This window comes from Macaca fascicularis, chromosome 13 (genome assembly GCF_037993035.2).
Source record: "Macaca fascicularis isolate 582-1 chromosome 13, T2T-MFA8v1.1".
Taxonomy (NCBI): domain Eukaryota; kingdom Metazoa; phylum Chordata; class Mammalia; order Primates; family Cercopithecidae; genus Macaca; species Macaca fascicularis.
In genome coordinates, this window is record NC_088387.1 from 66,860,029 (window position 1) to 66,874,383 (window position 14,355).

The 14,355-nt window shown below is 38.4% G+C and overlaps 2 protein-coding genes across 11 annotated transcripts in view; one reads left to right on the plus strand and one right to left on the minus strand.

The window, feature by feature from the left end:
• Positions 1-11,669, plus strand: part of RTN4 (reticulon 4) — a 154,412-nt gene extending 142,743 nt beyond the window's left edge. For all 7 annotated transcript variants that reach the window (XM_045369315.2, XM_005575869.4, XM_005575871.4 and 4 more), the window contains 5 exons: positions 1,155-1,293; positions 9,111-9,180; positions 10,013-10,059; positions 10,259-10,317; positions 10,684-11,669. In XM_045369315.2, the coding sequence (XP_045225250.2) occupies positions 1,155-1,293; positions 9,111-9,180; positions 10,013-10,059; positions 10,259-10,317; positions 10,684-10,726 (358 nt within the window). In that variant the 3' untranslated portion in view covers positions 10,727-11,669. The remainder of the gene's footprint in view (positions 1-1,154; positions 1,294-9,110; positions 9,181-10,012; positions 10,060-10,258; positions 10,318-10,683) is intronic.
• A 162-nt stretch (positions 11,670-11,831) lies between these two features.
• The window catches only part of EML6 (EMAP like 6), a 257,346-nt gene continuing 254,822 nt past the window's right edge, over positions 11,832-14,355 (minus strand). For all 4 annotated transcript variants that reach the window (XM_065527077.2, XM_005575864.5, XM_045369312.3 and 1 more), the window contains one exon: positions 11,832-13,770. In XM_065527077.2, coding sequence (XP_065383149.1) covers positions 13,746-13,770 — 25 coding nt within the window. In that variant the 3' untranslated portion in view covers positions 11,832-13,745. The remainder of the gene's footprint in view (positions 13,771-14,355) is intronic.

Genomic DNA, 14,355 nt, shown 5'->3' on the forward strand with positions numbered 1-14,355 from the left:
GCAATGTTGTATAGGTAGGTAGTGGCAGGTCTTCTAACTCCTGCCTGAGTTCAGCCTAGACAGCACTATCTAGGATAGCTCACGTAAGGTTAATCTGGCATTGACTGACAGATTGGATTTGGATGCAGGCAGATCAAAGATTTGTTTGGAGAGCGATAGAATATTCCAGCTCATAAATAGTAAGCACTTAAAATAGAGTGATGGCACTGTGAATAAAAACCAGAAAACATATTTGGGGTATGTTGCAGAGGTAAAACTATGGGACAAGGAGTTGTTTAAGATGTTATTTCCAGTGTATGAAACTGGCGTCCTCAGACATGGGGAGGTTATGAGGACTACTTCCAGCAGATACGAGAGAAGACTCAGCACTTCTGAGTTGGTTGTACTTTGCCAAGATAAAATGGCATCTTTGAAACAATAATGAAACTGTTCCTTACATTCCTGTGGACTTGGCTTTTTCCCCAGTATAGTATTTTTATGTATTTATTTATTACCAATACAATATTTTTAAATTTCACAATTTTAGCCATCTCAGAATGGATTAAAGCATCTAGATGATGTAACTCTTAGGTTTTGCTAGGATTGCCATGTGCTTTTGGCGGCCACTTTACAATCTTGTTCTTAACACATTGAGCAATTTCCCCTAGAGGTTAGTCTTAGAGAGTTTAGGATTTGGAAATGAAAAAGATCTTTGTTAGGAAAACTTGATGAGACAACATAGTGTCAACTTTAAGGAAAAAAAAAAAACCCATAGTCATAACTACCATTTATTGAGTGCATCCTTGTGCCCAGTTAACATTAGGCACTTTTCTCGTTGAATTCTCGTGATAATCTCCACTTTATAAATGAGGAAACTAAGTTTAGAGGGAAGAATAACTTTGCAAAATTACCTAGCCAGGTAAGTGGCAGAGCATCAGATTCAAGCCTAGATCAGTCTGGCTTCAAAGTGTATGCTTTTTCTGTGCTAGTCAGCAGACAGTGCATATCAAGGAAATACCCCTTACTGCTGAGTTTTTATATTGCCCTTAATTTGGAAACAGTTGGCTTTCATAGTAGAATATTTTCTTAATTTCTTACAGATGTATAATTTCTGATTGACATTTTGGGAAAAATTACTTCAATTAGTGACAGTTACGATGTGTTTTGTTTTCTAGGGCATATCTGGAATCTGAAGTTGCGATATCTGAGGAGTTGGTTCAGAAGTACAGTAATTCTGCTCTTGGTCATGTGAACTGCACGATAAAGGAACTCAGGCGCCTCTTCTTAGTTGATGATTTAGTTGATTCTCTGAAGGTAAGTTTATTTTGCCTTTCATTTTTGATATACTCAGAATTTAGTATCAAAAGAGTTGAGTGTAAAATTGTATTTTCTATATTCAAGTAAATGATAAATATTAATTAAATCACATGGCTAGAAACTTGTGTTTTAAAATTCAGAATCCAATCAGATAAGGATGAATAAGTGCTATTCCTTTTTTTTTTTTTTTTGGTAATACTTAATATAGAGAGTCCTGTATTCCTTTTTAAAGGAGAATAAGTTATAAATCATACTTTTGGGCCGGGCGCGGTGGCTCACGCCTGTAATCCTAGCACTTTGGGAGACCGAGGCGGGCAGATCACCTGAGGTCAGGAGTTCGAGACCAGCCTGACCAACATGGAGAAACCCCGTCTCTACTAAAAATACAAAATTAGCTGGGCATGGTGGCGCATGCCTGTAATCCCAGCTACTCGGGAAGCTGAGGCAGGAGAATCTCTTGAACCCGGGAGGCAGAGGTTTTGGTGAGTTGAGATCGCACCATTGCATTCTAGCCTGGGCAACAAGAGCAAAATTCTGTCTCAAAAATTTTTTGTTTTTTTATATATATATATAAAATCATACTTTTGGAAATCATGAAGATTAAAAGGAAGAGAAAATTAAAGGGAATTTTGACTATAGGCATAAAGATCGTCTAATGCCAGTTTTAATACCAGATGTGATTTATTCATTCTGACTTTGTTTTACAGTCCAGCACTTAGTTTCTTATCTTATATGTGATTCATACATACATGAAAGCTATTTCATATCTTGGACTCTTTCTTATTCTAGATAAGATTTAATATTCTGAAACACCTCAACTGACCTTCAATTGGTCATCATTGGAAGTTTTTCTTTAGTTTGGGATCTTGCTACATAAGCAGCTGTTAAGAGTCTCACCTTGCAGATAAACTCTCCCAAAGTTCTGACTGATGAAACAGGCACTAAACCAGAGTTGTGCAATTTAATTAAGCCTGAAGCACTAGACCTGCAGTGCTTTTCTTTTTCATAGAACTTGGCATTTGTGTTTTATATGCTGTTGCCTGTGACTCTGCAGAAAACAGGCAGACTTGTTTCCAGTCGAAGCCTGGACGGAAATGTAGTGGTGGTAATTCTCATAATTTTTCATTTTTCATTTCCAAGAGAAATGTTCTAGTTTATATTTATCACACATGCCAAGGATATAGTAGCAATAAGGGGGTGACTGGGCCTTTAGACTCAAAAAAAAACAATTTCTGAACTGGTCAGAATAGGTGTAAGTGCTTAAAGTGCTTTTATTAAAAAAAAAAATTTTAGCCTTTATAACCTGGTAGTTGATACATTATTTTCAGTTGTTTGCGTCTCTGGGATTACAGGCATGAGCCATCGTGCCCAGCCGCATCTCTTATTTTATTTATGACTTGGAACTTAAGTTACTTCCTAATAACATCAAGGGTAAATAATGTAGTTTCCTTTTATTACTTATCTCTTTCATATAGAGTGGTTGCATTTAGTGACTGAATCTGGAGTGGTGTTTTAAAATGATCTGATGTCAGTCTGTAAATAAAGAGATTATGGTTATGTTGTTTGGCGTGTTTGATTAGTTTCAAAAGAGATAAAGTAAAAATATTTTGGAGCAAATGAAATAGAACCTTGTACATACAGCCTAGAGGAAGCCAGTTCCTATTCATGTGTTATTACCTTCTGTATGTAGCTGACTTTTAGGGTAGAACATGTGTGAAAAGTGATTGAAAAGGAGGTACTGATGCCGTTTAAGACGGATGGTTTGTGGATAGGAATTGACTGAGAAGAAACACTGTCTATAGGTAGTAATTCAGAGCTTCAAACAGCAAAGGACCATCTCTGAATTTAAGTCAAAGATTGGTGGGGGAGAGAGGTGACTTCAAAGAAAAGCCTGGTGAGCTTAGGAGAGGAGAGATGGTTGTGGTTTTTATGGATTCAATAAACATGGCAACAGAGATACACCAAAAGTCATCCTCCATGTTTGCACAGTATAGCAGTGAAGGCAGCTATATGTCTACAATTTAACATTTTTCTTGAGAGAAATGTCATTCTTGAATAAATCTATTTTTTTAAATTGATGTGTGAATGATGCATTATGCTCTAGTTTTCTGAGTTTGAGTATAAAGTTTCCACTTGTCTTTAATCAAAAGAAAACTTACTCTTTCAGAGAAAATTTTCATCCATACAAAGTCCAATGTGTAGATACTTATGTAGGTATAGAAATATTTGTCAAAGGCAAGAGGAGAGAAAATATGTTAGGGGGCTGATGAGATCTTAAGAAACGTTTTAAATCTCTGTTTTGCACAGGTATTTGAGAATTGAATATGAGGACTTTTTAAAATAAGTTTTGAGAAATAATTTCTTTGTTAAATCTTAGCTTTTAATTTCTTTCGAAAACTACATTTTTTTATAAAAGCAATTATGTTATTCATGAGGAAGCTAGCATAAATGAGAGAAATCAAACTTGATAAGTTTTCGCGTTGAGTGACTGCTAATTTGAAAGTAACAGAAAGTGACACATGATGAGATAGATTTCCTTCCTGGAATGCTTGTTGTTTCTTAACAACTTGTTGAAAAAAAGGACTTTGATTAAAATTTAATTTCTCCTTAAGGATTAGCAATACTTTTAAAAAGAAAAGCGAAGAAAAACGTACTTGATTGGTTTCCCTGTGTTGTGTTTTTGGCAAGCCCAGAGCTCAAGGAAAACGGGGTGGTGACTTCCCCAGATTGCAGTTCATTTAGGACTGCAAATAAATAACAGTTGCTTCATCATGTTAGCACTTAAAGTGAACCTGGCATTTAGATCTCAAATTCTAGAGGCAAATGAATAAGGCAGGGAATGTGTCCTTTTCTCCTCATGAAAGGTGATGGGTATGAAGCCCTTGGTGATTCTGGTACACACTCTGATCATGTACATGAAAGGTCTTCCTTGATAACCCTTGTGATTTTGCTACACAAGAATTTAGCTAAACCCTTTCTTAATGTCGTTGTATATGAGTAGTACAGATTCCATCTGTTTGTTTCCATTGAATATGAGGGTACTACAGAAATACTGAATACTTCCTTAAAACAGCTTTTATTGAAAAAGGAAGCTGATAAAAAAAAATAACTTCGCCTTTTTATAAAAATGCTTGATAGGGATTACCTTTCTAGAGAGACTTCTGTGTATGGCCACACTTATCCCCCCCCCAGTTTTTGTTTATATAGAGAGCATTTTAAAAAGAAAAAGGTTTTCCTGGCCATGCACGGTAGCTCATGCCTGTAATCCCAGTACTTTGGGAGGCCAAGGCGGAAGGATTGCTTGAGGCCAGGAATTTGAGACCAGCCTGGGCAACATTGTAAGACTCTGTTCTATAAAAAGATACTAGAAAATCAGCCAGCCATGGCAGCGCATGCCTGTAGTCCCCACTACTTGGGAGGCTGAGGCAAGAGGATCTCCTGAGTGAGCCCAGGAGGTGGAGAATGTAGTGAGCCATGATCATACCACTGCATTCCAGCCAGGGTGACAGAGTGAGACCCTGTCTCCTTAAAAAAAAAAAAAATTATTAAAATCTTAATCTTAAGTTCCTTAATAGTGGACTGTATTACTTTTTGACTTTTAGCCACAAAAACTGGTAGGGAAAGTTATATTCTCTAGCCCTAAAGCAAGCAAAAAATGTGTTTTTCCAATTCCCATTCTTTTTTTACTTTTTCAGCATAAGGAAAAATGTATTTACCTTGTTAAAAAGGATTTATTTTAATGCGTTATAGTCAGATTTTAAATTTGTGGAAAGTTTGCTAATAGCCCCAGTCTCTCCAGTTTAGATGAATGTTTTATTTAAATAACAATGAGTTTTAAAAATTTTATAGGAAGCAACTTTTTATTGGAATTACATTGATTTTATATGATTCATAGCTAGGAAAATGGAAACCATCTTAATTTCAGGAAAATGTAGAAATTCTCATTTCTAAATTTTTGTCATTTAGAAAAGATAATTTTATCAAGCTGTGTTTACAAAATAGTTTTTAAACAACAATTTGAAAGAAGTATCTCTATAACTCATTGTCTTCATAATGCAAGATCTGTTGTGTGCCCTCAAACTTATATCTACATTTTTAGATTATGGGTCACAATTATCACTAGGTCTTTTTTTTTTTTTTTTTTTTTTTTTTTGTAGATGGAGTCTCACTTTGTCACCTAGGCTGGAGGGCTGTGGTGCGATCTTGGCTCACTGCAGCCTTTGCCTCCCGGGTTCAAGTGATTCTCCTGCTTCAGCCTCCCAAGTAGCTGGGACTACAGGCATCCGCCATCACGCCCAACTAATTTTTGTATTTTTAGTAGAGATGGGGTTTTGCCAAGTTGGCCAGGCTGGTCTCAAACTCCTGACCTCGGGTGATCCGCCTGCCTTGGCCTCCCAAAGTGCTGGGATTATAGGTGTGAACCACCATGCCCAGCCTACAACTATGACTATTTCTATTTGAAACCATCTTCCTCAGAAATTGAAATTTTAGAGCCACTCTTGCTAGCATGTGAAACCTTTTCCTTGCTTATTGCCTTTTGGAAGGGGCAGTGAAGGAGGAGCCTGGCCTTTCAAAATGGGATCAAAGAAATAACCAAACTCCAGGGCTCATTCGTCCTTTTGTAAACGCCAGTGTGAAATGATGGGCATCCGTGTGCCTGGTCCAAGTTTTCTGGTGGTTGACTTCGGTGAATAAAATAAGACATGTTCTGCAGAGTTCTCCTTTTAAATTCTTGTGTAATGTTCCATTTGTTTTGCTCCTTTGCAATTAACTACAAACTTCTAAGTCCTAGAAAAGATTTCAAGTGTTTATAGAGTGAGCAGCGACCAGTTTTCTAGTCAAATAGTATGGCAAAAATCACTGTTTTAAACATCTGTGGCATGAAACCGTAAATCCTCCCTACCCCCACTTCCCACCCCCAAAAATGAAAGAAAAGCATATGACAGTGCCTACTGGGCTCAGCTTTTGGGCTAATTGAATATGCCTCTGAGTCGTCTTAGCGGGTTCCTGTCTTTTGAAACCTCAAATCCCAAAAAGCTGTCTAATAATTTTACTTTTGAAGGGACTAAGACCAGGTATTTTCAGCAGAGGGTCTTACTTTCCTGTAATTGAGGCAACTATAATGCTCCAGAATACAATCTTAAATCTGAAAGTGAGGGGAAGCAAAAAAAAAAAAAACGGCCTGAGCTCCAGAAATAGCTGACCCAAAAGAACACAAAATCTAGCTCTCACGCTCATAGATAGGCAGCTGTTAACATTCACATTTTGACAGCTTCCTTTCAGGTTCTTTGAGCTCTCAGAAAAATTAGAAGGAAATGGGCTGGGGATGTAGAGACAGTCCAGACAATACCAACTAATGAATGAATCTGAAGGAGACAGAAGGGCAAGTAGAGTTTAGAGTTTGAGAATGCAGAAAAGTTTTGAAATGGTCAGAACTGCCGGAGTAATTTCCGAGATCTTATTAAGCACTCTCCCACCATTTGCCTTAAAGATGTCCCCTTTCCCCAAATTGAAACATCAGAAATCTGCAGAGCTCTTTCATCAGGTGTGTGATACATGTGAATTTAATTCTCTTATTGCCCGGGAAGAAAGATAAACCAGACATGGCCCTTACCCCTTTTCAGTAAGTATTTGTTAGATCTTCATTACATTTTGGGCCTCCTTCCTCCAGTCTCCTTACTGCGCAAAAGAGGGATAAACTTTGACCTCTTCAGTTAGTAAGTATTGGCTATAATGTTGCAAAGTATTTGCCATGGAAGCTCATAGAATTTGTAAGTCCAAAATGAGAGCAGCCTGTTTGCTTCTTTAAAGTGGTGTTTATTGACCTTCTTCCTGCCGTGTTACAAATCCATCATTTGTGGTGGATTGCCATTAATAATGGTTACTCTCTAGGTTAGTTCTCGCTGCCACCCATTTCTCTCCTGATGGTGTGTCCCTGGATACACTTACCCGCTATTTTTGTTTTGGGCCCCCGAAGTTTCCATTTTCTCAACATAGCTGCAACATTTAAAAATTAAGTGATAGCACACATAAGTGTCCATTTCTGGCAACACTGGCCTGGAGTATTTGCATGGTGACAGCATATGGAGCAGGGCTGTTGTAAGTACCCCTTTGAGAGGAAGAATGCATATCACTGTGTGCCTCAGTTCTCTCCCAGCCCCTCACATACATGTGTGTCACCTGTCTGGCCCTAAGGACATTTGAGACCTCCCTCTGTTCTTCTCTTTGCCTGGGAATAGCCTGGCTTTTAGGAAGTGTTCTCAGAGAGGCAAGTGACATACGAGCCCCTTCAGTGGCTCAGGTGTGAAGTCTTGGGCTTCTCTCCTATGGACTTGGAGTGAAGCCTTGTCAGTGACTGTAATGACCAAATGAGGACTTACTTTAGTTTGTGTTTGTTACTATCTTCTGTCATGTTAAGGGCATCTTTGTTGCTAAAGCAATGTCTTCTAAAATGTGGAAGGTCAACACTTTTCCCTTTACACTTGTGGACAGTGATGGATAAAAATAACTTCCTTGCTCTATAGTAAACTTGCTCAAGTGCAAAAGTTATATTTAGCTTCAGCAATAGGAGTCTGTAAAACTGTGTGAGAGAAAAGCCTTACTAACTGAAGTCATCCTTCAAACCTTTCTACCAGGGGTTCCAATAGCAATTGCTAAGAATAGGACAGCTTAAATTTTTTTTTTCAATTGACAGATACTAAGAATGCCTGATATTTACTGACTTGAACATTAGTTAAATTCAGTTAGGGTGACCAGAGTGTTGCTATTTGTAGAACTGTTGCTTTGTAGAGTCATCCAAAGTGTCTTCCTAAGCTGTAACAAGTGTGCTTACTAATAATGTTTGACTCCTTAATGCTCAGTAAGCATTCAGTCAGAGTTCGTTTAATACATGGAGAAAGATAAGCTTTAGATCAAGGGTTAGCAAACCACTGCTTATTTGGGCCATGGCCTGTTTTTGTATAGTGTGGGAGCTAAGAGTGGGTGGTGTACATTTTTAAAGGGTTATAAGATAACAACAAAGAATAATATGAGATACAAACCCTATGTGGCCCATAAAACCTGAAATTTTACTGTAGCTCTTCACAGAGAAAGTTTGCTGATCCCTGCTTTAGATAATGGGGGTGCTCTACTACTCCCCTTTTCATTTATACTGTTATATAAGACTAAATAATCACTGTAGATGGTGGCATCATGTTGTTTACCTACGAAATAGGTGAGAGTGATTGCCAGACATATACATGAAGGCCTTGAATTAGAAAGCAGAGGAACTGATGATGACCAATGTTTAACAAAATTCAGACTAACTTTGTGCCTGATCCTTCAAAGGCTGGAGGTGGTATTTTTGGTACCTGAAACATAATTTCCCAGATAAGTACTCTTTGCCCAATTATTGCTTATCAGCTGTCTGAGATATTAATGTGTGAATTATTCAGCTCATATATCTTCAAGCACTCAACTAGTTAGTACTTTGAAATCAATTTTAATAGACAATTATCATACTACCGTTCTAGTCTTCCCATTTAAAAGCTAAATGCTGTTAGTGCTGGAGGGGTAAGATGTACCCTTGGTATATTTTCTGATCTCAGCAGAATCAACTACTTGGTAGTGTAGTCCAGAGAAAATGGGTCAAATCTATTAGGATTCTGAAATTCATAATTGAGACTGGTGACTTAAAAGGGAGCTGTTCATGGTACTTTACCCAGTCTTCAAGTTGTATGCCTCTGTAGGTTGGCATTTAGATGGGATGCTTTGGAAAGCATAATTAAGAAACTTTACTTGAATTTTGTTTATAATGGGCTGTTATTTTCTTATAGTTTGCAGTGTTGATGTGGGTATTTACCTATGTTGGTGCCTTGTTTAATGGTCTGACGCTACTGATTTTGGGTAAGTCTACAAAGCCATTGGGATGAAAAATTGCTGGAAAAAAGATTGTGTGCCAGGAGAGCTTAGACATTTTAGTGGGGAATATTCTCACTGTATGAAAAGTAGAGGATGAAAGTTTGGGCCGGGCGCGGTAGCTCACGCCTGTAATCCCAGCACTTTGGGAGGCCGAGGTGGGCGAATCACCCGAGGCCAGGAGTTCGAGACCAGCCTGGCTAACATGGTGAAACCCCATTTCTACTAAAATTACAAAAAAATTAGCCGGGCGTGGTGGCGTGCGCCTGTAATCCCAGCTACTCAGGAGGCTGAGGCAGGAGAATCACTTGAGCCCAAGAGGCGGAGGTTGCAGTGAGCCGAGATCGCACCATTGCACTCCAGCTTGGGCAACAAGAGTGAAACTCCATCTCAAAAAAAAAAAAGTTTGAGGTTGTATTCTCTTTAAATAAGTTGGTGATACTGCTTCCCAGTTTATTGAAATGCTACCTTAGGTGCTGAAGACTGCTCCTACTAACAGTGACAAACCAGATAAAGGCCTTATATGATGGTGCAGTCATCAGTCTTACCAGGGATACCTGTATTTTATGAAACCTGTGATATGAATTGAAGCTAGGAATGGTTCCTGGCTCTAATGAATAACTAACTGCAGCCTCACACCATTCATTCACTCCTGGAGTGGCTCCTCAACAGCAGGTGCAGCCAGAGATCCTTATGTTCGTATTCATTCATTAGCAACACTGCTTGGTTATCTTGAGGTGCCAGTTTCATAGTTTTTTGAGTGTTTATTTCTCCCAAATCATTCTAGTCTTTTTGAAAAGTTGTGTATTTCCCTTTTCAGCTCTCATTTCACTCTTCAGTGTTCCTGTTATTTATGAACGGCATCAGGTAATTTCCTAACTGCTGACTTCAGAATAGAGCGCCCACTCTATTACATGGGATTTATGAATGTATTAGTGCCCATATTCAATGTCTTATAAAAATGAGAAATGTGATAGTTTCTTAAGCCTTTAGTTTGACACATAGTAGTGGTTAATAAGATTCTTTAGCAATGGTAATTAATGATTCCTTTATACCTCTCTTTCAGGCACAGATAGATCATTATCTAGGACTTGCAAATAAGAATGTTAAAGATGCTATGGCTAAGTAAGTATTTAAAAATCTGCAGTGTTTTTACTAGGATAAGGTGTGCTGGATTGTGAGAACAGTATTTTCATATTGCAGGCATAATGAGTAACGAATCTCTGTCAGACCTTAAGTGTGACTTCAGAGTTGCCAAAAAAGATTGTTTTTCTAACATTTGGACCATTCGTTTCTGGGTTTATTATGTGTTTAAGGCTTTGTTTAAATCTAACTCATGAGGCCAAGGTGGCAAAATTCAGTGTAGAATTAGGCAGCTTCAAGGATTTCATTTCTTGTGTTAGCTGAATAACATACAAGTGGTTCTTGGAAGATGGTATGTTAAGCAGCAGCAAACAAAACTGATATTTACATTGACTTTTTCATTTTCAGAATCCAAGCGAAAATCCCTGGATTGAAGCGCAAAGCTGAATGAAAACACCCAAAATAATTACTAGGAGTTCATCTTTAAAGGGGGTATTCATTTGAGTATATGGGGGAGGGTCAGGGAAGAACGAACCTTGACATTGCAGTGCAGTTTCACAGATCGTTGTTAGATCTTTATTTTTAGCCATGCACTGTTGTGAGGGAAAATTACCTGTCTTGACTGCCATGTGTTCATCATCTAAGTATTGTAAGCTGCTATGTATGGATTTAAACCGTAATCATATCTTTTCCCTATCTGAGGCACTGGTGGAATAAAAAACCTGTATATTTTACTTTGTTGCAGGTAGTCTTGCTGCATCTTGGCAAGTTGCAGAGATGGTGGAGTTAGAAAAAAAAGCCCTTTTCAGTTTGTGCACTGTGTATGGTCCGTGTAGATTGATGCAGATTTTCTGAAATGAAATGTTTAGACGAGATCATACCAGTAAAGCAGAAATGGAAAATCTTGCTTTTCTGGTATGTTCTAGGTGTATTGTGACTTTTACTGTTATATTAATTGCCAATATAAGTAAATATAGATTATATATATATAGTGTTTCACAAAGCTTAGACCTTTACCTTCCAGCCACCCCACAGTGCTTGGTACTTCAGAGTCATTGGTTATACATGTATAGTTCCAAAGCACATAAGCTAGAAAAAGAAAATACATTTCTAGGAGCACTACCATCTGTTTTCAACATGAAATGCCACACACATAGAACTCCAACATAAATTTCATTGCACAGACTTCCTGTAGTTAATTTTGTCACAAACTCAACTCTATGGACTGAATCTAATGCTTCCAAAAATGTTGTTTGCAAATATCAAACATTGTTATGCAAGAAATTACAAAATGAAGATTTATACCATTGTGGTTTAAGCTGTACTGAACTAAATCTGTGGAATGCATTGTGAACTGTAAAAGCAAAGTATCAATAAAGCTTATAGACTTAAAATGTACTTTGGTATTTTCATTTCATGAAACGAAACTGCAGATTAAAAATGCACATAGTGGGTAGACTTTGCTTCAACCAGTGAATGGTAGCTTGTGCTTTTAGAAAAGTTTTTTCAGCTGATGGTGCAGCTGTTTACTTGGGAAACAAAAGTCAACAAATGTGTTTACATAATCAAATTTATTTGACACATAAAATGTTTAAGTGATGTGTTTTATACTTTTTGAAAATAAATTCATGCACTGATATTTTAACGTATATCATACAGTGCAGGATTTATGAACATACATAAAATCATACCATATAAACGTTTACAAATAAGTTTTTCATGACACACGGACACTATTGCTCTTTAAGTATGGTTGTACATTTCATAACTAATCGATTTATTGTTCTTCCACGTGGTTATTTCAATGCAAGATCCGATCAGCATGGAGAGTCTAGTACAATATAGGCAGACATGGTTATCACTCAGCATCACCAGTCACATGGTTACAGAAAACAGAATTGGGACTGCATAGGGACTCTACTGTGGGCCCAACAACCTATTCGATTGATGTAAGGCATTAGTAAATTGGCATATAAAAATAGCTTAATGAGTGATCTAATCCATTTAGAATGCTGAAGCACTTCTGTGGTAAATGTTTGTTAGTCTATTCTTTAATTGAAAATGCTTCATTTTACCTTTTCTCTAAACTGACAAATGCAAGTAGCCAGTAAATGTAGATCTCGAATTTGTGTTCACTGAACGGAAGGACTAATAGGCGTCTATGTGCTCAGAACAACCAATCCCTCACCAGCTCTCCTTTCAGTGAGCACTGTCAGCCACATCCTGTAGTCACTGGTCAGCTACATGGAAAGTGTGACTGAGGGGGCGTACGGATGGCTTCTGGTAAAGATTGTCCAAGTCATATTCTGTCATACAACCAACTCCAAGGAACTCTAACTCACTTTATAATTTTGATTTACCAGCTATTCCTTGGGTTTACAATTTGTTCTGCAGGTAATTTTTTTAGAATCTGGACTTCACCTACATAGTTCATCTGAAGCAATCAGTGGAGTCACCTCAACTCCACTCAGGGTGGTACAATAAGGTGCAGCCTTGGGTTACCCCATTTATCTTAAGATTTAACAAGATAAGTCAGCTCATTCTCCTGGACCTTCCAGAGCCTTTTTTCCCTTCCATTTTATAGTAGAACTTTGTTTAATTTGAATTCTATTTTGGATTTTGTGGGTTTGGCACGAAACACAATGAAAACCCATGATTCTACCCCGTCCCGAACTTCAATTCCTTTGCTGCTCACCTTCCCATAAGCAGGTAACTGATGTCTTTCATTTAGGAAGCCTTGGCATGAACACAGGACAAGGGTGACATGCAGAATCTGCTAAGGGTCCTGCAGCCCTCCTCAGCTTTGAAGTTTTAGCACCATATGGAGAAAGGAGAAATTGGTGGGAGGTGAGACAGCAGCCCACACAACTGGAAACTTTCAAAGGCACTTAATGGATATAAAACTCTGCAAATGAAACATTAAAAAATTAAGTTTCTCAACTCCTTTATACATGGCTCATTTGGTTTTGAAAGCTAAATTGGAGAACAGAGGCTAGCGATACTTTTAGTACTTCGGTGCATCTAACTTAGGCTGTCTTGTTCAACTTATTTGTAAAAATGAACATTCTTGAAGTATATAGAAACAATAGCAAAACATCTTTGTAAAAGTTTTGATGCAAATTAAAAGCTACATATTGGTTTAGGGTAACCGAGGCTTCAAAATTTGTCAGCGGGCTACATTCTCAGATAGGAGTTCTTTGTCAGTGTAGTCAGTATGTATAGTGTTTAGTCTCAGGAACAGAGGCAAGCAGTCTTAACATTTTACAACTTGACCTTCCTTCGTGGCATCACAGTTTTGGAGAGTCCAGATTATGGGAGCAGCTGTGTAACTTCCGCAGCATTTTGAGCTTGTGCGTCCGGGGCAGCATGGTAGGCATTTCCCAACGGCTGGTGGCAAGGAGGCACCTCAGCGTGGCCTCTGCAGTTGCTGGCTGGTAGCAGCAGCAGCAGCAAGAAGAGGCTTCTGGCATTTACAGACATCGCCACACAAATACACTGAAAAGGCAGACCAAACAGTCATTTTGCATAGCTGGACGTCATACTTGTGTCAAGTGGCAAAAAACAATCTTGCCAAGTGCTCAAAAGTCAAGCTCAGGTGATGTACTGAACATTTTGACTTCAAAAGGTAACCCAGGGATCTTGCCACCAAATCAAGATCTATTGCTTTTTTCTTTTTTTTAAAGGTCTGTTTTTTCAGTTGAGTTCTGTTTGGTTCCTTCAGCAGTTTGAATGTCTGTGCTGAATGTTGGTCCGTGAGGACTTTTGGCACTTTGATATCACACTCTCTCCTGTTACTATTGAAAAGGTTTATCAACTCCACTTGAGTCAGAGAGCCCTTTCGAGTGTTTAGCACAGAGCCGGGGTCACAGCGTGCTCCCGTGCCTACAAAGGCCTATAAGCCCTGCATGGTTAAGGTCACTTCTAAGTCTTTTATATTAAAACACAGCGTGCATTGGGGTGACCAGTTCATTTATGTCTCTTACTCCTAGCTTGTTGATAGTTTGGTTGGTGCTGCTTTGAATGGGTGTTTGCACTCTGCAGGGAGCTGCTGTCAGTCCTATCTCAAGGGCTATAAGTGCC